The 24,803-nt window shown below is 38.0% G+C and overlaps 2 protein-coding genes across 13 annotated transcripts in view; both read right to left on the reverse strand.

Moving 5' to 3' along the window:
• The window catches only part of LOC117402662 (kinase D-interacting substrate of 220 kDa B-like), a 58,605-nt gene extending 46,957 nt beyond the window's left edge, over window positions 1-11,648 (reverse strand). For 7 of the 11 annotated variants that reach the window (XM_034921375.2, XM_034921374.2, XM_034921371.2 and 4 more), the window contains exons 1-2: window positions 9,991-10,058; window positions 472-620 (exon numbers count right to left, since the gene is read on the reverse strand). In XM_034921375.2, coding sequence (XP_034777266.1) covers window positions 472-620; window positions 9,991-10,021 — 180 coding nt within the window. In that variant the 5' untranslated portion in view covers window positions 10,022-10,058. Of the gene's footprint in view, window positions 1-471; window positions 622-9,632; window positions 9,837-9,990; window positions 10,059-11,480 lie in introns of those variants that run through there. The other 4 variants (XM_059023616.1, XM_034004028.3, XM_034921376.2 and 1 more) reach the window with 4 other exon arrangements.
• A 4,434-nt stretch (window positions 11,649-16,082) lies between these two features.
• The window catches only part of LOC117402980 (lysophospholipid acyltransferase 2-like), a 109,287-nt gene continuing 100,566 nt past the window's right edge, over window positions 16,083-24,803 (reverse strand). For both annotated transcript variants that reach the window (XM_034004741.3, XM_059023617.1), the window contains 2 exons: window positions 22,733-22,884; window positions 16,083-21,490 (listed from right to left, as the gene is read on the reverse strand). In XM_034004741.3, coding sequence (XP_033860632.1) covers window positions 21,301-21,490; window positions 22,733-22,884 — 342 coding nt within the window. In that variant the 3' untranslated portion in view covers window positions 16,083-21,300. The remainder of the gene's footprint in view (window positions 21,491-22,732; window positions 22,885-24,803) is intronic.

A 24,803-nucleotide genomic window follows, 5' to 3' on the forward strand; every position in this document is an offset into this window, starting at 1 on the left:
GACCAATATAAACAGGTTCACTTAAATGCTTTCTCATTATGAACCCATCTCTACCTCATTATGAGCCCATCTCTACCTCATTATGAGCCCATCTCTACCTCATTTGAGCCCATCTCTACCTCACTATGAGCCCATCTCTACCTCACTATGAGCCCATCTCTACCTCACTATGAGCCCATCTCTACCTCACTATGAGCCCATCTCTACCTCATTATGAACCCATCTCTACCTCATTATGAGCCCATCTCTACCTCACTATGAGCCCATCTCTACCTCACTATGAGCCCATCTCTACCTCACTATGAGCCCATCTCTACCTCACTATAAGCCCATCTCTACCTCATTATAAGCCCATCTCTACCTCACTATGAACCCATCTCTACCTCACTATGAGCCCATCTCTACCTCACTATGAACCCATCTCTACCTCACTATGAGCCCATCTCTACCTCATTATGAACCCATCTCTACCTCATTTCTTTCATCCACCTCCTTGCACTTCTCCAGAAAGGCCCTGATCTCAGCCATGTTCTCCTCCTCCACGAAGCTGAGCAGGCTCCGAGTCACCAGGCTCGCCATCTCCAGGGTGCCCTCGGGATCCAGTGCGCTCAGACAAACACCTGGCACAACAAAGGCACAGCGCTCTATGAGACACACTCTGGGATTCCAGCAACAACTTGGAGCCCCTTCCCTATAACTCTAAACACACTGTCACTAGAACTGTATCTGAACTTATTTTACTAGTAGTTTGGTATCATATAGGAATGATTAAAAAGGCAAAGCAAGATATGTAACACTGCACAGCAAGTCTTTTTTTATACATTTTTACAAAACTACAATCTATATCTCCTGTATATCAAGGGCAGTCTTAATAAGTCTGGAACATAAATAAGAAAATACATTTAAAAAGTGCAAATGAAGCGCAAGCTTATTTCTGCCTGAAATAGTACAGCAAGTGAGAGCCAGCACTGTTTTTGAACATTTACCTTAGCAGTAGGCTTTTTTAAATTAGAGGTATACTCTGCATTTGAGGTATTCCTAAACCATCTATTAAGCCTACACTGTTTCTGAGATTATAACGTATCATGGCAATGACGTGTTTAAGCACACTGCAAAATGCTACTTACTGTACCGTACAGTAGTGATATTTTTCTTCTTTTTTATACAAAAATGATATTGCATTAAAAAATATTTACCTACTGCTGAGGTTTAATGCATTTTTCTTTCATGAGCTAGTATGTCAAGACAAATATTCCACTTTTTGTTTGAAATATATTCGTAAAAAACAAAAGCTGGTGAAATAGATAGTCTGTCTACATCCTTTTTGAAAAAAATACAGGCCTAGTTGTTTACACAGTTCAATTGAGGAGCACTGCTACAGTATCCACAACTACAATTAATATAGTTTACATAACCTAATGACTTCTTTCTACTGTAAATCTACTTAGAAACGTGAAGTAACCAGCGTTTTTGGGTTGTTTTTTTTATACAATATTACTGAAAGCATGTAAAGAAAAGCTTGGAAAATTCTAGAAAATGTCTACAGTTGGTGTTTGGAAATCATGGTTAAGGGGATTTAAATGGGAAATGTAATTAATACTTTCCATAAATGTAATGACTTTATGACACTACTACTGTGACAACGCTATAGAATCTCAAAGCCCAGTCCAGGAGATCGCTTGGATGAAAGTGGAATGGGAGCTAGTCACCCACTTTGCTCTGGATTTGACATCCATGAATATCAGGAATTGCAATTTGACTGGCCCCATTATCAAATGACAATCTGCCATGCCTTACACTTCAAGCAAGCCTGTGCAGCCTTGAACTTCAACTTCAAACGATATTTCTGAAATGCTGAGGCATGCATGCTCCTGCTATCTACAGCACCATATTGCAATAAAGGTGACGTGCAAGCTGCTCTGTATGGAAGCAAAACTAAAATGTCTACAAATGCTGTTTGTGTTACTAATATGTTTTACAAAAAATCCTGCAAAAGGAGAGCTCATCTTTTAAACTGGGAAAAACATCTGCATTTGTAAAATGCTTAACAACGTAGATTAAAAAAAACAAAAGTACTTTAAACCAAGAAAGCTAACCCAAAGCTAGTATTAATTTTCATGTGGGAAATCATTAAAAATGTATTCAGTTCCCAAAACTGCTCATCAGTCATCACCCCGTCCCTTTCCTGTTGTAATTGGGCCCTTTTTCCAACCAATTCTAACGAATAACTTACAGCAGGTTGTTGATTACTCATTTGCCAAAAAAACCCTAAACAAATCAGCACTATTAATTGCAAAGACTGCACATTCAGCACCAATGTGATTCTTCTGACCAAGAATAAGAGATATCACAATACGGAACCCATACACTGCTGTATTATAGGACTTGTACAGTAGATCCATAAACTACAGGTAATACACATGTAGTGTAAAAATTACTGACGAGTGGCAGGGTCAACCTGAATCAATATATAAAAAAAGACAAAACCTTTGCTTCTAGCCTTGATAGAGCCTTTAGCTCATTTTTAGGGCCACACCCACTCAAGTGCAGCAGAATGCTGTACTAATGAGTGCAGCACACTGTAGCAGAGCGTCTTTACTGCCTGCTGCACCAGCACCACAAATACACAATAACAGCGAAAGCCCATGAAAATACACTACAACTTTAAAAGTTTCTGGTGAGTAATCTCAAGTACAGTTAACATCGAATCTAAACATAACCGCTGATCACATTTCAGTCCAGAGAAAACTGGAAGCACGATGATCAAATAAACAAGGTTTTATATTTAGCTGCAGTCAGTCAACTGAGAGCATGTCATCCTTCACGCAGTCATTATTTCAACATCTTGGTGTCCTAGTGGATGAGCAATATATATATATATATATATATATATATATATATATATATATATATATATATATATATATATATATATATATTTAGGGATGTGCTTTTGGTACATTTTTATGAATTTTTAAATGCTATCCAGCTGTCAGCATTTAAACCATATCTATATATACACACAATTTATATTACATTCTGATGTATACTGACATCCCTGGTTAGTATTTTCTAAGCAAATAACCACTAAATAAGTAAATAACATTTTAACATAGTAAAGACTTATCTACAAAGTTTTAAAAAAACAACAAAAAACATGTACACACCAAAGTATATATTGAAATTAGGGCTGCCACTCGATTCAAATTTTTTGATCAGTTTATTTATGGGCATTAGAATCGGAAGATTCACCCGTGCACATTTTTTTTAAAAAGGTAACACTCTTATAGCAGCTGTCCTGCACGTAATACTAAAAAATCAATAGAATCTAAAAAAAAAAAATAAGCAGCCCAATGGGAATTTGGTCTTTTTAATAGCATTTATATTATTTTTATCTTAGTAAATGGCTCTCTTTGTATTTGTACTGCGCTATTGAGATGTACACTGCTGTGCAAAAGTCTTCGACACATTCAGGAGTTACAATGTATATCGATGTTGTGAGCATCAGCGGTTTACTCCGGGCTGCCACGGGTGTTTTCTGCTGTTGTGGCAGCTTTGACTGTTGTTGATGCAGCTTGGTTTGGGTGGGGGGAGGCCAGGCTTGTCGTTTAGTGGTCTTTTGTTCGCGTTGATCAGGGTCTTCAAGAACTTGTGATCACGGCGACTCAGGGTGAACTGTGCATGGGCAGCTGGTGTGAGGTGTTGTGGTGGCTAGTCCATCACATTTACCCAGTGGTTCTCAACAGGGGGGGTGAGCCCCCTAGGGGGGAGCGAAGCAATCCAAGGCGGCGTGCGAGAAGCATCAAAAAAAAAAAAAAAAAAGGAAAAAGTGAGACGCAAAAAATGCAAAAGAGTAGAAACTTGCAAAAATGTCGAAGACTTTTTTTTATTTATTTTTTGTACATTATATTCAAAGAACAAAACAAAACCAACAATTAAAAAAGAAAAAACACAGCTTACATATGTTACAGAATCTATCAAATGCACAGATTCCAATACATTGTTATACAGGTAGGACAAAAAAAAATGGAAACACCAAGTATATTGAAATAAAGGGCTTCCACACAGGTGTGGCTCATGCGTTAATTTAGCAAATAACATCCCAGCATGCTTAGGGTCATGTTAAAAAATGCTGGACAGGCCTGGTTGCCCATAATTATGGCTAGCATGGCTACAAGAGGAGACCTCAGTGACTTTTGAAAGAGGGGTGATCGTTGGGGCGCGTTTGGCAGGAGCTTCAGTGACCAAGACAGCTCAACTTGCTGATGTTTCACGAGCAACGGTGTCTAAGGTGATGTCGGCATGGAACTCAGAGGGAAAGACATCATCGGCAAAGGGCAACAGTTTGGGCGGAAGCACATACTCCAGGATTGTGATATCCGTGCATTAATTCGAAGTGCAAGACAAAACAGGCGAGCAACTGCAGATCAATTGACTGCAATTTCAACCTAGGGCGTGAGCAGCCAGTTTCATCAAAAACGGTCCGCCGAGAACTCCAGAGAGCGGGATACCATAGTGGCCCAATGTCCTATTAAGTGACTTTACATTGGTGTTTCCATTTTTTTTGTCCACTACCTGTATTAATGCTACTGTTCAGGGATCGGTGCCACAAATGAGAAATCCATAGTATCACCTTCTGTTGAATAGATCAGTGGTGCTCAAACTTTTTAAATCCCGCCCCCTTTTTAGCATACATTTTGTCGTGCGCCCCCCCCCCCCCCATATAAAAATGTTAGATCTCAATTTTGTATTTTAACAGGTGTTTTTTTCAAGATTTCATGTAAATCGCGTATATTTCTCAAAATCACAAAAAGCCCAGACTTAGCTAAATACATACGTGTATTACATATTCAACATTTAAAATCAGTCTTTGAATCTTTTTTTGTTTGTTTTTTTGTTTTTTTTACACTTAGTGAGTGAACACTTAACTGACATGTTAAACCTGGATTTCTAACAAATAAATCCGGGAATTTAAATATTTTGTTTACACTTGGGAAGTCAATATTTAGCTAACATTTCTAACAAATAAATCAGTGAAAAAATACACTTAAATGTTTTTTTTTTATTTTTTAAACTTGACGATTCAACATTTACCTAACAGATCAATCTGAAAAACATTATTGTTCAGCAACTAAATCTTGTTTTTTCACAAAATAAAGCATGCACACCAGGAGCGAAGCAAACGACACGAAGCACGAGCACAAAACAATGATGCACGTAGTCATGAAAAGAAAAAACAGTCTCCTTTTGTGGAGAAGAAATATAATAAATAAAACACAAGAGCATGGGTACCCCGACACACTAAAAAAAAGGAGAGTTCGGGGAATACCACTGGCTTGTTAAAGAGCTAATGTGATTATTATTATTGGTCAACATTATTAAAACAAAGAAGCGTCATTTTACAGAAATACAAAACCAGTGTGTGGCGCTCCCCGTCACTTTGACTAAAATTAAGGTGAAATAGAGAGATAGACATACCATCAATTTCCAATTGTTCTGTTATTTCTTGACATGTGCGTCCTTTTTATTGTCTTTATAACCACAGACACTGGCATCATAAAGAACATTATATTTTTCGACTTTAATAATTAAATTCTCATTGATGTCGATTTTTTGTCTACGTGAGCAAGACACCGACAGTCTGACAGCCGCTACCTTTGACCTTATTTCTGATTGGTCCATTGCGATGCGAACAGCGAGTAGCAAAATACAAATAAAACAAATGTGTATTTCTATATTTGCTCGCTTCATTCGCGCCGCTTGCTTCGCTTGTGTTGTGCATTACTCCATTTAAATCAATAGTTTTGCCCCATAGTCGCGCCCCCCTTAGTGACTCTCCACGGCCCCCCAGGGGGTGCGCCCCCCAGTTTGCAGACGACTGGAATAGAAATCAAGGGCTTTTTTTTTTTTTTTTTTTTTTTAATGATTTGTGTAAAAGTGTACTGGTAAATTAAAGCCTATACATAATTAATTTACACTTATGCATTCTCTGAATTAATTTTGAAAAAAATATTTATTTTAAAATCGTGTTATACGTATTCACAGTCGCCATTTAGATTGTTCTGTTTATTGTGGATGTTTGCTTTTTACGGCTTACAGTATCTCCATCCACAGTAATTCTGAATGTTTTCATTTCAAATGGTGAAGCGTTGAGCTTGTGTTTTTATGGTACGGCAATTTTGTTTGGCATAATTATTTGGGCTACTTGCCACGGTTTTCTCATCCGGTTCCTCAAAATAATTCCAAACGTGGCTTTGCCTCGTTCCTTTGTTTAGAGATGCAATTTTATTAAAAATATATAACAAACATCAGAAAAAACACTTTTCTTACACCGTGTCAACCCACCCAGTGTCAATCTTTCTGTTAGAAAAACAACTTTATATATTAGGGGTGCACCGATAAGATATTCTTGGCCGACCGATAGTCGATGGTTATCTACCCATATCGCCAGATACCGATAATACATACACAGTGCAGGTAAACTACTAGAACAAGATATAGGGCCTATATTTAAACTGTTTTATAATTATAGATGTTAAATGAACCGATATCGTTTACTTGTTCTTTTTATGACAAAAATGAACAGGTATTGTTTACTTGTGTCATTTACTTCAAAAAATGAATAACTTATTGTGTGCTTGTCAGCAATTATACATTTGTTTTATAATAGTCACACAAAAAACACTGCATTTGTACTAGAAAAAATATATAACGTGACATTTTGTCTAGCCACTTGCTGTCAAACATTGCGTCTTTTAACTTCGACCTATACTGTACTGTAGTAGTAAAAACATAAACAGCCTACGCAATGTCAACTACAACAACACTCGTTAAATTTCTATTTTAAGTACACACTGCTTAAAAATGCAGCACAACTTAAATTGTTCACTTAATCAAAAACAAAAAGATGTCATGAAAATTCAGTCAAACTTGAATTTGTTACTATAATACTAAACAAGACGGCACAGTAATCAATGCAGATTAAGATAAAGAAACATAGCAAGATAAACCATTACAAAAAGTAATCCCCACTTAACGTTTAGGGGGCCCACAACTCCTTGGAAGTTAGGTTAGGTTGTTGTCGTTGCTGCAGTAGTCTTGGTTTTAAAAAAGTGCTTTTCAGCTAAACTGTTTATGTTGAAGGATTTGATCAAGTGAGCTACGGAGGAGGACCTGAGGTGCTGCAGTTTTGTACCTAACCGCGCATCAATCATGGGGTTTCCATGCGTGTCAATTTACACGTGAAATGGCGATGCGCGTGCACATTTGGGAGAATTACTCAGGTAAATCAGGTTTGTGGCCAAAAAAACGGCCAAAGAGAGGGATAGGGTAAATCTCATTTACTCGTGTAAATGACGAAACACACGGGAAAACCACGCCCAGTTTAGCATGGAAACCCACATTTCACGTGTAAATGTTAATGAGCGTGTTTATCCTTAACTATAAATATTGCAAGAGATCAGGTCAGTTGTTACTGTGGATTCCAAGACGGCAGAAAGTAGTGGCTGTGGGCAATTTTATGGTTCACCTTAATGCTAATGCGGGCGGCCTTTTATATTATTGTTTTTTCCTGTGTCTGGTCTGTCATGTTGTATATATCTTGTCGGTTTACAGTTCTATATAAAACCACTTACCATGAACTGTATTATGCATTTGTTATAGTATTAAAGCAGCTGTTTGAGAATACCCTTGCTCTAAAAACTATGCTAACGTTAAACACGAAAAGCAAGTGAGCTGCTTAACTGAATTAATTCCCGTCCTTTTTTTTGATCCCAGCTATGTCCAAAGACAATGCGTGTCTGCCCTCCACGTTAATAAATATAGTTTGTGAACTGGATGTCATGAGCCAGCTCGATCGCCCAAAACAGCATCCAAGTTGTTCATGCCCTCTGAGAACTGACCAAATAAAATTGCAAATGAACGTAATGATTGTGTTTTATCATTAATATTTAACACAGCAGTAAATCCAACACAACTTAAAAGAAATGAGAGCATCTCTGACAGCTCGAGCCTCCTCAAATTGAAAAACAAGAGCAGTAAAGCACATTATTAATCAAGCAGGCACAGGGTATTTTGCTTTATTACAGCAGCTTAGATTCACTCCTGTATCAGTTCTCTGCGCATGGAAACCACATTTTCACAAAATGTCACTAGTAATCTTCAAAAACATCACAATTGCTAATTTACATATCAACCCCCACCTTTCCCATTCATTTGCATGACATCAGGTGAAAAGCCCGGTTTACTCGAGTAAAATGAACTGAGCGAATGGAAACCCAAAAAAGCATTTTACACGATACATTTTTCTCGTGTAAATGTCTCAAGTTCAAAAAAATCTCCATGAATGCTGCATTTGAATAATTTGCCTGGTTAATACTATTTTCTTACACCCCTACTACTTTGGGTGAACGTTAGTCTGGTACTGGTAAACTACAAATAATAATAATAATAATAATAATAATAATAATAATAATAATAATAATAATAATAATAATAATAATAATAATAATAATAACTTAAACTATCAATGTTATTTAGAATTCAACTTTTTTTTTATGAATCAAAATAATATTCTACTCGCAGTTCATCGTTGGATTTAATGTAACATCAAGTCTGTTCTGCACACAACTCACTATCCTATAGTTGTCTTCAGATATTTTTAAAAAATCCAAACACTGCTCTTTTGAGACGTATTTACTGCATTTTGGTCACACGTTACATAGCACTGGGAAAATGAGTGTCTCAGTGTTCCTGTGTCATTAGTAAGCGCACCTGACCAAACATCAAATGCTGTGCTGGAAGAAATTCAAGCATGAATATCGGTGCACATTATCTGCGAAAATAACAAAAACTGCCGATAGCCGATTCTGTTTTTCTCCCTTATATCGGTACCATGCCAATAGGCTACCGATTATCGGTGCACATATAGAAATATATGCATTAGCCTTATGAACAAAACCCTCAAATGCTGCCTTCACAAACCAGATGGTTTTTTTGGGGGGGTTTTTTTGAGAATCGCTGATTTTAATAACAAAACCAACTCAATGCCATTACAATGCAGTACACTAATGCATTTTAAATTGAGCACAAAATAACAAACCTCGAATTCACTGGCACTTAAAGCAACATAATGGCAGCCAGTATGTATGTTCCCTGCAAGCAGCCCAAAACCATATGAAGCTGCTCTGTTGTCAAAACAGTTACTCCAGACATCACCAGCAGTGATTCGGAATAGCCAAATCCATAATGTATTTAAAAAAAAACGTGCTTTCAATTAAAAATACATACATACATACATACATACATACATAAAATTACCTTTTTGCCATCGGTCGTTACAGTAAATGACAACCAAGAGCATGACATAAAAATGCAAAAAAGAGATTATTTTTATATATCAAAATAGCTGTTAGATACTTCTCTTTATAATATACTGGCATATGTATATTATTTGTAAAGAAGAAATTGTTTACATTATTTATACTGGAAGGTCCATTGAGAAGCAGCATTCTCTTTTCTGAGTACACCCAATTCTCTTTTCTGAGTACATTCAGTACAGATATGAAGCAGACAAAAAGTACTGATTTCATTTTTTAATTGTTATTAAAAAAAAACATGAATGTCAAGCTTACCTTTGTGTGTAAAGACAAAAACAGGATATCAACAAGCTTGCCTCAGCAGCTTCAGCCGAACAGACCTTCTCCTATAAATAATGGATGAGATGGCACTGACTGCTACGCCCAACCTCATCAGCCCAGAATAAAAAACAGGACACACTGTGAAAGCATGAGCTGAAGCACACACAAGAGAGTGTGCCTTTAGAACCCACCCAATGTATTTAGTCAGAGCACACCACACTCTATTCATTTGCAGATTCCAAGGCAAGCAGATGCACAAGGTTTAATGTGAGCCATTCAATAGCCATCTTGCTCCCCATGAACCTTTATTAAACCACTGCAAGGCTGACAGATAATCCAAGCAATTACTCACTGCCACGTTTCCTTCCAGATAAAACAGCCATCAGAAGGACTTGGTCCAGCTGATTCCAACATGTGCAGCTTTGTTTAAAGAAAGGTGTCATGTAGTTACAGTATTAGAATAAGGATAAATCATCTTCCACCTACAGTATTGTTGTAATTTTCTACAGAACCTAATGCTTTCTATATTTTTGCCTAATGCCTGGAATGTTTAGTTAGAAACCTATAGTTTATGCCCGATAGCAATGATACACCTCTTGAATCATCTCACACCACATATTCCTGGTACAGGTACAGTACCAATACCCTGATCATGAGATTTATGGATTTAATAATAAGCTTTCTCTTTACAGATTACTGGATGCTGTACACAGCATGGCAATAAAACCATAAAAAAAACTATGAGAACTTTGGGCTGTGCAGACGGTTTTTCATTTGTTGTCTGGGGTCAGGTGTCTCATGGTACAGTAGCTCTTTACCCAGGATAAACTGGTGTAAATCAAAACCAAAAACACTACTGTGCCCCTCTTCCTTAATTATAACATCCAGTGCCTTTTTGTTTACAAATTAACCCGTCTGGGATAAATATGAAACACATAAAACCAACTTTGGGTAACAATGAGCAAGACTGCTCGATGTAAAATAAAGTTGTTTTTTTTTAAAAAATTGATATAAATATAAAGGTCACAGGGTTCTGTTTTGAAACACCCAGGAAAAGTGCACCTGAAAAGAGAGGCTGACATGTAGGCCCTACTGTACAATTTATTTTTTGTTTTAAGCACTGGCTTTACAAATTACTGGAAGGTGTCCCACCATTTTACAGGTAAATATGCAAGACGATTTTCAAAAGACCGGGTTTTGTTACCAACACATTTCTCAGATTTGCACAGGTTAGCTGGAACCTCTAAATAACTGAATTTTCTTTCCATACAAGCGTAACAGAAAACACTTTGACCTTTAATAACCTTTCATACACAACCTACACAAGACGACAACACATCATCAGTATTGCCTTGGAATGACCTGCTTATAAAGTTTAAAAACAATGCTTACTGCAGTATGAGGTCACGCAAATATTTCTAGCTTTACCAATACCTGCCTCGGCAAGCTTGTCTAAATAGCATTGTGTAAATACACTAGTTTCTCAATATTATTATTCGGTCTTGTCAGAACCACCTTAACATAGGAGCAGCATAAATAAAACTGTGCATTTCTGTTCTTCGCAGGCTAGGCTATATTCCAATCCAATACGTTTACATCACCAACCCCGTCTGAATGTCATGACAGGGTATATAAAGAAGGTGCAATTTGGTCAGTTATGTCGTGTTTCCTTTACAAACTTTCCGAATTTATAGCGCTTCAGCTGTTTTGCCAACGCACCTAGCGCGAAGTGACAGTTATGGCAGGGTAAATAAAGCTACTTGCAGCTTCTTTAATCACTGTCAAAATGTATACCTTCTGTTTGGAAAGATCAAAAACCTACTGGGCAATAATGCTCCTTACCTTTTTTTTTTAATCAATTGATGTCCGTTCTAGTGAACGGTTTACTTCTTGTTAACTGAGAAGCGTTATTTATTAATTTATTTTTGTTTCAATTATTTTAATTCCTTTTTTTCCAAAACAACAGCCATCTTGTAATGCTAGTACAAAACACCCTTGTCACATGGCTCTTCACTGAGCCGTGACGTAGACTGATGCGATGTCTCTCTACCTACTGCGGTTTCGTGGTGGATTGAAACGAACAATACGGTATAAAGGGAATGCATTCAGTAATAAGGAATACTGCACAGTGGTTAAAACATGCTGTGCAAAAGTATACTTAATGTAAATCTACAGAGGTAGGACCAATGAATATATATATATATATATATATATATATATATATATATATATATATATATATATATATATATATGTCCTGCCATATTTAGTGCATAAAATAGCACCCCATGATGCTATGGATTTCATTTGCTGTGTCATTGTTAAAGTTGAATAATCCAGTTTCGGTCAGTCAGCCAAGCTGTGTGTCCTGGATACCCGGCTGTAAATAAAATGTGTAGCAATATATTGAACACATTATGGTTTAATAAGATTAATATACTATTACAATGTATTATTATGGATCACCAAACATGTATGAAACAGTACATCCCTTGCTGAAAACACAAATATTAGTTTTAAAAAACAAGCATTTCAAGTTTGAATATCATAACTTAGTTAAACTATTGAATGTTATCATGTTTTATGTTTTTTTATATTCTTGTGCTATTAACATCCCGGTAACGGATGGCAGGTGTTTTCATACTTGCATTTTAAATTAAAATTACATTTATTTGCATAAATGTACAGCTGTTTATAATTTTCAAAGGTTGTATAAAAAATGATTATAAAAAAGTACTAATATACCCGGAAACAGCATCAACTTTAATTCCTACAGCATTGTCATTAAAATAACTACATTTGGCAAGAAAATAGATTTTTAAAGTCTTGGTTAGCACGCATTTTAGTACATATGCCTAAACCCTAACCCTGCCTAATAACAGCACTGTGCACATTTATTCATTTGCTGTTGTTTTTTTTACAAAATAATATCATAAAGGTATTGTATTCTGAGGACAAGGGCTTTATTGCAGTCCTGCCCCAAAATAAATCCAAAATAAAGTGTGATTCCCCATAAGGCACCCCGGGGATTACGCTAGCTATGCCTCTGTAGGGTTAATGAAGGTTCAAGAAATATTATGAAGCACACTTTGATGAACACAACTGCAAGGTATGCTGTTAGCAAGAGAGATGTTGTTCTCCTCAAGACAAGGGCCTGAGTGGGATGTGGGAAATTGACACCAGCGCCATGTCCGATGCCACCCAGAGATAAGATAATTAATTACTGATTCATTTCTGCTAATAACTAGGGAGCTTATTATTGTGTCCAATGATTATGATTATGCTGTAAAAGTGTGACTTTTAATGATTGGAGTCAGGAAAGGAAACTTGTTAAATTCTGCTTAAAATCTTTACTGTGTGTTTCACACAGGAACACATACATAATGTAGTTTCTTTACACTTTCTCGATGGATATTATTCCACACCCTGGTGACTGCAGCCCACTGCGTTATAGCCCCTTAAATAAAATTGATTTTATATACATGAACTTAAAATATATAATAGGTAACCTTGCCCTACCAGCATCACACAAGATCATTTTAAACTAGAGCATGTAATCATTTGTTTTCCTTGCAGATTATATATATATATATTATATATGATCACTCTATTCTACTATCATCTCTCGCTGACCTGGGGATCTCTGGCACTGCTCTGGCCTGGTTCTCCTCCTACTTCTCCAACCACACTTACCAGGTAACCTGGCGTGGAGCAACCTCCACACCTCGCCCTCTCTTAACAGGAGTCCCCCAAGGGTCAGTCTTGGGTCCTCTCCTGTTCTCTCTCTACACCCGCTCCCTGGGCCCCCTCATCGCATGGTTTCTCATACCATTTCTATGCTGATGATGCTCAGATTTTCCTCTCCTTCCCCACCTCTGACTCCACCATCCCCTCCCGTATGTCTACCTGTCTGTCTGCTATTTCCTCCTGGATGCACTCACCTCAAACTTAACCTCTCTAAATCTGACCTCCTTTTCTTTCCCTCCTCCTCCTCCGCCTCCTCTGATCTCTCTATCTCTGTTCACCTGGAATCTACCACACTCTCTCCCTCTTCCTCCGCTAAGAACCTCGGAGTCACCCTGGACCCCTGCCTCTCTTATTCCCAGCACATCTCCACTCTGGCACACACTTGCCGATTCTTCCTGAGCAACATCCGAAGAATCCGACCCTTCCTCACCAACTACACCACCCAGCTCCTGGTCCAGGCCTTGGTACTCTCCCGCCTAGACTACTGCAACTCCCTCCTGGCTGGCCTCCCAGCGTCCGCCACCCGTCCGCTCCAGCTCATCCAGAACTCCGCTGCCCGCCTGGTGTTCTCTCTGCCTCGCTTCTCCCACGCAACTCCACTGGCTCCCGATCACCGCTCGCATCCAGTTCCAGACTCTTGTACTAGGCTTCAGATGCCTTGACCAGACTGCACCCAGCTACCTCCAGACCCTCATCTCTCCCTACACCCCCACTCAACCTCTCCGCTCCGCCTGCACTAAAAGGCTGGCTCTACCTCCTCTACGCTCCCCTGCCTCCAGAGCCCGCTCCTTCTCCACCCTCGCTCCGCAGTGGTGGAATGACCTTCCTACAGATGTCAGGACTGCCCAGTCCCTGACCACATTCCGGCGCCTCCTTAAGACTCACCTCTTCAGACAGCACCTGTAGAACTCCTCTGTTTTTCCCATGGGACACTTATCACCCTTCCTTAAATGCGCTTTACTTGCTCTTATCTGCCCCCTATTTTACTGCATTTAATCCTGTACTTCAGAGTACTGTAATCTGCCAAGTGTTTAATCTGTAGTATTTTGTATTTAGTCATATCCTGATGTAACTATCACTGACACTGTTATCTGCTGTATTATTGAATTGTGTTTTGTCACACTTGTACTTGCTTGAACCAAAGTCATTGTATTTATCTTGCTCTTAATTGTATTATTACTTGTACTTTGATACTTGAAATGTATTTGCTTACGATTGTAAGTCGCCCTGGATGAGGGCGTCTGCTAAGAAATAAATAATAATAATAATAATAATAATAATAATGAATATTCCTGTTTTCCAACAGACAGTGATTTATTCCTGGGACAGATCAGAATTTCTTCAGGAGAACCAGCGGAAAGAACGTGCTTAGAATATGTGTCTTCACTAATAAATCATAACTAAAAATATCATTGTATTGTACTATTTTTATTTGAAAATGAAAATATATCCTGTTATAACAGAAATGTACATTGGCGTTGGTATTAAAGAAACCATCTTTGCCAAAATGACTTTATTAGGTGGATTTGAGTGGGGCTGCAAATACAAATTCATGATCCAAGCCCTGTTGATGAAGATGGGTAAGCTTGGTCTTGGGTTGAAGGTATGGTTTTGTGGGCACTAAAATGGTCAAAAGACAGATGAAATGAAATAATCTGTTTAGCAATCAAAAAATATGACACCCAGGTGTTTGGACCGATTTGTGTGTTTTCTAAACGGTCGGTTTGAAATAATTTTCTAAACATGTTTTGCAAACAGCACGGCCTACAAATTTGGAAAACATCATTGTATTTGAAAACCTGCTAGACTGAATTTAATCTCACGGACGTGCTATTAAAATCTTACAATTGCAGGAAAATTACTAATGACTTTCCATGCACAAAATAAACACCAGTCCTGACCCATCCCCTAAGATAGGCTTGACATAATTTCTTGCTTAAATGCTTGCTTTTTTTTTTTTAAACTATTTGCTTGTAAAACGTTCAGTAATATACAATGTTTCTTGTTTTCACAGGGCCTTGTTCAGTAACCTGCGGAATACTCACCCTGAGCAGCTAGTTTCCATGCAGCAGTTTGTTAGCCGTACAGTCCTGCTGCGACAAGCACTTAAAGCAACATTCTAGGTTATGTATTTTAAGGGACTGGTTCCTGGCCACGGCAAGTAGAGTAACAACATAAAGTGGCTGTTATTAATTTAACATGATTATTACATTTATTGAAAAAAAGACAAATACAAGGGAATTTTAGAACAGAATGTAAAGACAGAACGTAACACTTATCGCAATAATATTATAGTAATATTAATCAGTGTGATCTGCAGGGTAATTCATTTAAGTGAAAGGTCAATTATCTAGCAGTATGCGTCTCTGTGCGTTGGTACTGTATCACAGCAGGAACAACACTCGAGTGCTGATTCTCACTTGAGCTTTCTCAATAAAAAATAAACATTTACTTGGCACTTAAGTGCACACTGACACTCGTAGTTTTTGAATATGGTTTGTTACAATCACTGCACCAACATTCTAAGCTTTACAGACTTTTAACTACTGGAATAATGGCAGTTCTACTCAAAACACAATTAGCTAAGACTAACTGTAATGTGTAGTATGTTGATAAGAGACTGCAGAACTAATGGTCAGTTCAGTTGTGAGGATGCTGACAGTAGTAACGAGTATGTGAAAGGAAAGTAAATAAATACCAGGTTTACTCATTTTAATCTGCTGTTTTAATCAGCACTGCCAAGAAACACACACACACACCCACACACACACACACACACTGACAAACGCTTCCGGATTACAAATGAAACATTTAGACAAAAAGGTACAAATGCCCCTTAAAACAGCCACTATAATGTTACAAATAAAGCATTATTACCCTGAAGTACAAAATAGTGATTAATGCATCACAGTGTTGACAAAGTGACAATTTCAGAGCACACCACCACCACCACCAAAATCAGTTTTGTAAATGAGATTTAAAATGTCACTTGTTTAAAAAAAAAAAATAATAATAAAAAAAAAAAAAAAAAAAAATTTAAAACAGTAAACCAGCAGGCAGATGAATCCAGGGAAGGCAAATTTGGTAAGTCTCCATTGTGAAGTTTTTATACACGTAAACCTGGAAACATAACTGTTACCAACCCCTCAGGACATTTTCAAACTCACTTCACATGTCCGCAGGAGCACATCTCTTAATCATTAACAGCAAACCCCTACCCATTAAATAAGGTGTATACATTTATAAGGGTTGGATCAAACAATATATTGACATTTTTTATTAAACATACAGCACAGCAGAAACAATGACAGCTGTCAATCAGATTATTTTCGGATTGCATCAACACACATTGAACTAATGAGTAGAATACTCTGCAAACATTAAGCACTTTATGAGACGTATGTGCTCACTGTGTGGCTTTCATTGGTGCAATAAAGTAAGCCTCTGTCAGAATGAAGGAAGGCTGCATCATGTACTGAGATCCACATCACTAGAAGGGAATATATGAGTGTCTCCCAGATGTCATTGCTTTGGGCAAACAAGGTCAAAACCATGTGAACCAAATGAGAGTGAAGCAGGGCTGTGCTTTTAACTGCATCTGTTAAGTTACAGGTCACAGCAGATACTTGTCACAAAAATTCAAAATTAAACCATATTTAACATTTCAAGAAACCGGTTAAGATAAATCTACAGACAAGGACCACAGTATCCTGGACTGGTTATGGTGATTGACTAAATGGTGTTGCAACAAAGGTTAAAAACCTTTTTCTTTTTTTTTTTACGATTACTTGGGCTTTAGTATTATCTGCTATAACCAATCATTGTTCAGTTCTATTTTTTTCTTGTCTTAAATTTGAAACTGTGTTCAGTAAATATAACTAAAGAAGTGCCTCCTTGTTGGTCTGTAGGTATTAGACACTCACAATGCTCCATGTGCTGGACAGTTTTCTTTAAAAAGCGAAGTGAAGTTGTAGCTAGAAAGTAATGTGTAGAAAATGTGTACAAATTTAATATGAAGAGCTCCACTGTGCAATGATAATGAGGAGCATTTAAAATGGTTATAAAAAAAGAGTATGAAACAGGAAACCCCTATACATGGCAAACCTGGGGGGGTGGGGGGTTCACTGTAGAGACCACATTACTGATAAGACCCCTTTGTCAAGTCTAACCATCTGAGCCAAGAGCTTCAAAAACAGAGTATAAGACAGTTGAAACATGGCCGGTAACACTGAAATGACACATTATATATATATATATATATATATATATATATATATATATATATATATATATATATATATAAAATCAGCATTATTAAAAAGGACAAAGCATAATGTAAACTGCTGGTTATTAGGATACTACCTACAATACCCAAGATTTCCAGCAACACGCTGCAACCATATTATTCTCTAGGACTTTACTGAAGTCTTTTTGTTGAACCCAAATGGTGTTGTTTTTATTAGTTAGGACTTGGTCTTGGAGGTCTATTGTAATAGACCAATGAAACACAGACATATAGATACAATAGTGGCAATTTCCTGGGAGAGCGAGAGTCACATTGAACTACTACAATATTGAGCTTGGGGATCAGATTTTGAAACTGGGTGTAAACATGCAACAAATCTTCTGCTCCTTATAACGCTGTGAAGCCTCTACACTGGGAGGGTCTGGGCTGGAAACAGATGGACAGACAGAAAAATCCCTTTTGACAGACAGAGCCCACATGGCATGGCTTTGTAACAAATGATACAGAACAAATACATGAAATGGCAGGATAGTCAAATTGAGACACAAGACTTCCAACTAGTATAAGGAGCTCACACATTCACATGTAATATTTTTTGGCAAAAAAATAAAAAAAATAATAATAATAATTGTTACAATTTGAACCCCCTGCAACAAACTCTTATCATTCTTTTTTTGTTGTAAGCAACAATAGGACATGAATGGTTGTAGAACATGAATGGTATAAGAGATGTATAAGAGAAAGGGAGCACCTGCTATCTGTAAAAACATTACTACGGATGCGCATATATATATATATATATATATATATTTTTTTTTTTTTGGGGGGGGGGGGGATTTAAATTTCCCATGCCCTTGCACTGCATGGCTAACAAGTCTATTAACACTGCGTAATATTTTACTGAATGTGCAAAAACCTAAGTAAATTGTAATTGAAAATCTATTTCATTAGGTGTTAAAAAATAGTTTTTCTCTTTACCTATTAGTAAGTAAATAAATGATATATTTTTCTCTCAGCTTAGTTTCTTTTCTTTAAACTGGACACACCCTGACTAGACACACAGTTTGGCACTTTTTACTGAAGGAACTTGCATTGATAAGCTCTTATTCTCTTGAAGGTGTGGTAATATTGGAGCTGTAACTTGGACATTACCACAAAAAAATGCATCTCCCTTTGGGCCTGCACAGATTACTTTTAATATAAAGGTCATTATCGCCTAGCAACAGCACACGGAATCTTGGAACCAGTCTAGATGTTCTGAAGCACTACTACTGACATGTTATACAGACGGTAAAAAAAAATGCACTGAAAAAGAAAAGAAAAAAGCTTTTTCAATCGGTATTTCAGACAAGTAGTAAGGATAATAGTGGACCAACAGAATATTTTACAAACCTTGATAATTTCTTTATATAAATACCTAGATTAATTCTCAACTTGGAAATAAATTAAATGGTTGTTTCACTCCTTATATTAAGAGGGGCTCAAAAACATTTTTGACTGGTGAGAGGTAAGTTGCCATGTAATATCATTTCCTTAAACGGTGAAGCGAACAGCTTGCTTGGGCAACAGTTGAGACCCTCTCACTACTCTACTGGGTAGCTGCCAGTCAACCAAGTCAAAAAGCTTGATTGGAATGAACCTGGATTTGTATTTTTTGAAATTATAACTGGCTTCTAATAGAGAGATAAAGTATAAATATTGCTTACTCTGTACATTTTCGTAGTCGTGGTGCTGTGAGTTTTGATGTATTTGCACCATCCTGTCACAGCTGATTGAGTCAATTCAGAACATCTAGAACTTTGTGTTACACTAAAAACATATTCCTACTGTACACAAGCTTAGATCGTTTGCACCGGTGTTCTAGAGTTTATTACAGTATCACTCATGTTATCTGGGGAGTACTTGTAGAAAATGATTACTGAACGTCTCTCATTATAGGTATCTGCACGACACGGGAAGTGCACTGTTCTTCTGCTGCTAGTTGGCTCTGTGCCTCATGCAGAGGAGTATTTGCAGCAGGTCTATCTGCAAATCTCCCTTTATCTGGTTTAGCACCACCTCTCCATTCTTAGGCTTTGTTTCACGACATAAAAAAGCATGCAAGGGTTTTTAAAAATGCAAACAAAACCAGTAGTTTATCCTATTTGCAATATAATGTCTCCCTTTTATATGGATGAAAAAAAAAACAGCCTCCAAAACAACACAGTTTTTATGTAACATAAAAACAAACACAAAACAAGTTAATGAAATCGATTGCAGGTTAGTTCAAGAAATGCCATTTCCAATTAGTCTTTGTTTACTCTTCTAGTAAAGAGTGCACAGGGCCACAGATGCTATGAGGGTTATTATTAATATTGTTTTTATTACAATTACTGTATCTATTTTTAGTAATCACTTAAAGTATATATCAGTGTACATTAAATATGTTTTAGTTTTTCTCCGGAGACACTGCATGCTACATAGCTCCAAAACAGATAGTGTTTATTGTGTTTTGGATACCTATTCACTGGGAACTGGGTCGAAACAGTCTCAAGTAATTGACATTGGACATGTACAAATTAGACTGCAACTGACTATGTTACCTTGACCCCACTCCCCACTGTGTGACACTGAACAACCTATCAAACTGCAACCTCGTTCCCCTGACGTGCACCCTTGAGTCCGTCAGCACCTAATCTCATTGGGACTGAACATTTCAGGAAAGCGTCAATGGGAAGAGAAGGTTGCCTTTTGATAGGGTCAAGATGGGAGGGTCATGATAAACTCCATTCGCTCCAACACTTGTTCGGGTCAGCTAAAATTGTTACAACCGTGAAGAAACCTGCACTGAACTTTAAAACTGAATCTGAGAATAACTAATTAATATATAGATTTAAAAAAATAATAATAATGAGCCCTTAAAAAGTATGAGCGGAAGGACTGGCATGAAAACTATACAGTATACTCCTGTGTTGCACACCCATGTTTGTAATAAACATCCATTTTTGAGGAAATGGAAAAAAGGAGAAAGACAGATACTACCTAGGCTTTAGAACAGAAAACAGATTTAAATCAAAATGGCATGTACATTCGCCAAGACTAAAAATAGTAATAGTTTTTTTTTTTTTTTTTTTTTTTTTTTACTGGAGAGGTTTTACTGGATTTTTACACAGACAAAAACCCCCTAAATACTGTTATCTGCCGGAGGCCGTTTGCTTTCAGAAAAGACTGCTGCTTGTGTATGACCCTGAAGAGCTCTGCTACTGTCGCCATCCCAACTCAAAGGAACCTTATGATACTGTAAACGAATGTCAATCTGGGAACCGGTTAAGTAGATAGAGGGTTTAAGGCAACTGTAAAACATTTTGCATACTTTGGCATACTGGCTCTTTTGATTAGACCACATTACTATTATTTATTTATTTATTCATTTTATTTATTTATTATTTTAATTTTCATTGTTCCACGTTGCTCTTTTTTCAGTTATCTGTGTCAGCTTCACTCCATTTGATTTTTTTTTTTCTTCAAGCAATTATGATCCCTCTCCATAATGCTACTTACTGGAAGGGTTTATTACTATATATTTTTTTTCTTTTTTCTAAACTTCTTTTAAAAAAAAAAAAAAAAAAAAAGAACTTTTTTCTGCACTTGTCCCAGTGTTCTCGTCCTCTATCGAAAGGGTCCATATCTTCATGTGGCGTTCCGTTTCTGGTTGCTGTTGTTGACTGTGGCAGAATGGCTATTGTTTGCGACTAGTCCTCCCTGCAGATGCTCCTGGTGCAGGCTGTTCTCCGTCGGTTTGTCTCGTATTTGTCTCGGCTTCAATGACAACATTGTTATCACCAAGAAACAAATGATGTGCAGGCAGAAGTAACATGACCTGGAAAAGAAAATGCACAATGGGGGGTGTATGTTTTCACATTCCTACTACAAAGCATTTATATTTCAAATGATCCACACCAAATAAATAGATTTCAAGTTTTTTAAATAGTCCAGCATATTATATATATATATATATATATATATATATATATATATATATATTTTGGGGGCATTTAAATTTCCCATGCCCTTGCACTGCATGGCTAGCAAGTCTATTAACACTGCGTAATATTTTACTGAATGTGCAAAAACCTAAGTAAATTGTAATTGAAAATCTATTTCATTAAGTGTTAAAAAATAGTTTTTCTCTTTACCTATTAGTTAGTAAATAAATGATATATTTTTCTCTCTGCTTAGTTTCTTTTCTTTAAACTGGACACACCCTGACTAGACACACAGTTTGGCACTTTTTACTGAAGGAACTTGCATTGATAAGCTCTTATTCTCTTGAAGGTGTGGTAATATTGGAGCTGTAACTTGGACATTACCACAAAAAAACTGCATCTCCCTTTGGGCCTGCACAGATTACTTTTAATATAAAGGTCATTATCGCCTAGCAACAGCACACGGAATCTTGGAACCAGTCTAGATGTTCTGAAGCACTACTACTGACATGTTATACAGACGGTAAAAAAAATGTGCTGAAAAAGAAAAGAAAAAAGCTTTTTCAATCGGTATTTCAGTACAGACAAGTAGTAAGGATAATAGTGGACCAACAGAATATTTTACAAACCTTGCCAATTTCTTTATACAAATACCTAGATTAATTCTCAACTTGGAAATAAATTAAATGGTTGTTTCACTCCTTATATTAAGTTTTTTAAATAGTCCAGCATATTATATTGGCATATTCAATAAGCTTGAAGTTTGATGCACAAGAACATTTGAAAAGCTAATTTCTTATAAAAGACAAACAAAAAACAAAAAAACACACAAGAACTAGAGAATATGCAACATGAAACAATTCAATTGAAACAGCATTTTGGAGGCAAATTGCAGCTTTCATTGAGGTAGCACTGCAATTGTAAAGAGCAGGAGTGTTTTGCCGATCTGCCAAGTGTTTTGAAAGCATCTGGTCGCTAGCTAGGTTCACTTCTGAAGCAAGGTCGTTTCTGACAAGAACTGGTACTGACCCACCTGGTATTCAACACTGTTTAATGATTCATCCATGATACCAAAACACTCAAGCATGCATGCTTAGGAATCAAATTCTCTAGCTGAAATAAAGCGATGTACTTACTTGTAGAACTTCAGAGAGGGAGGCACAGAGAGCAATACGAATGGTACCACTGTGTAGCTTATAGCAATCTGAGTCCCTGCCCCTGTTATGACATCATAGATTAATTTGTGTGTAGAAGAGCCGAGGAAGTACTGCCTCACGTTGTGCCTTATCTGGAACAGCAAGAGAAAAAAAAAAAAAACTTATTGTACGTTTGTAAAAGCATTTACTGTGTTCATTCATACACCTAAAAAATGATGTACTGTATTGCTGACTTTAAATCTAGTAAACATCATACTGTCCAAACAATTGTGTAAGGGATTTCTGATTTCTTCTCATTTGGATCGAGTCCAGGACAGAAGAGATTAAAGGTATTTTATATCTAGCAGTGTGGAGTAGTGGTTAGGGCTCTGGACTCTTGACCGGAGGGTCGTGGGTTCAATCCCCAGTGGGGGACACTGCTGTTGTACCCTTGAGCAAGGTACTTTACCTAGATTGCTCCAGTAAAAACTCAACTGTATAAATGGGTAATTGTATGTACAAAAATAATGTGATATCCTGTAACAATTGTACGTTGCCCTGGATAAGGGCATCTGCTAAGAAATTAATAATAATCTAGTGGCTGTGGAGGCCAATGTGAAACACTAGTGTCACAAAAATACTGAATGGCATGGAGAGTGAACTAACCGATCTGACCCTTAAGCTACATTTCCAATTTTTCTCAGCTTTCCAAAAGGCAACCCTTGATGTATTTTCCTGCCATGGCTGCTTACTCAACCTGCCCCAGAATGCTATTGTCTCTGAGAACTGAATGAACCTGCATGCAGAGGGAAGGGAGGGGATTGGAACAGTGTGCTGTGTGTGGTTCAGAACGGGCTTCATGGCATTGAAAACATCATGAGCAATCCCTCACACTGTTATGGCAGTGTGGCAAGCTCGGTCCAAACAATCGGTTCACACTGCTCTACTGCTGCCCTTTCTGTGCCTGTTCAGTGGCTAAACACGTGCTGTCATTCCTTTGCTGCAGAGAAGCTGGGCTTTACTCCCTTACCTCTGGACTGAGGTGGGATATGAAAGAAATTACTCAGGACAGGGTTTTTAAATACATACAAAATCCTCATGCCTAGAGGTGTAGTTTGCAACGAGGCAAAGCCAAATTCTAACAGCCACGCCTCAAAGATGCCCCACTTGTACCCGTACTGGGAACACGTGGATGCTGCTCTGGTATTTTGTAGGGTGTCAATAACCCTATTGGACAGACCCAGATGGCTCAAATGCAGCCGTTCAGGGGCCAGACCCAGAGCTGCAGGCTCAATGGTTTGGGATGCCATAAGATCCCCCGCCTGACTGAGCAGGTCGCTGCGCATCAGCAGTCTCCACGGCTGGCCCCTCAGGAGCTGCATCAGAGTTGAAAACAAGAGTCTCCTGGGACAATATGCAGCTACTTGGCCCGGTCCTGTCTGATTTTCTCCAGACACAGCGGAAGCAGGGCAAGCGGTGGGAAGGCGTACAACAAATGCCTCGGCAACTGGTGTGCCAAGACATCTGTTCCCAGCGGTTCCCTGTTGATTCCTGGGAGGAATCTCCCAAACCTCTCCCAGGTGACACCACCTCGGGATGAAGCCTCCAATCTGAGCTGCTGGGGACTCTTGAGAGGAGGTCCGCTGCTCAGTTTGTCACTCCAGGCAGATGCACGCAGTGGAAGGAGGTTCTTGTGCGCCCAGAGCAAAAGCTTGTAGGCCACACAATGGAGACTGGGTGACCTGAGGCCGTCCTGGTGGTTGATGTAAGCCACCACTGTTGTGTTGTCTGTACGGACAAGCCCATGTCTCCCTTGAACCTCCTGCAAAAAATTCTGCAAGGCCAGATAAATTGCCTGCAGCTCTAAAACACTGATGTTGAGACCCTGCCAAGGTGGGTTCCACCACCTTGCACACCCCGGCCAATCCACACAGCACCCCAGCCCAGGCTGGACACACCTGTAGTGACGACCTCCCTTCTGGTGACACTACCCAGCGCTACGCCTCGGCGTAGGTGGGCCAGCTGTTTCCACCAAGAGAGTGCCTTTAGACAGTGGTGGGACACTGTCAAT

The sequence above is a fragment of the Acipenser ruthenus genome, chromosome 5 (genome assembly GCF_902713425.1).
Source record: "Acipenser ruthenus chromosome 5, fAciRut3.2 maternal haplotype, whole genome shotgun sequence".
Lineage (NCBI taxonomy): Eukaryota > Metazoa > Chordata > Actinopteri > Acipenseriformes > Acipenseridae > Acipenser > Acipenser ruthenus.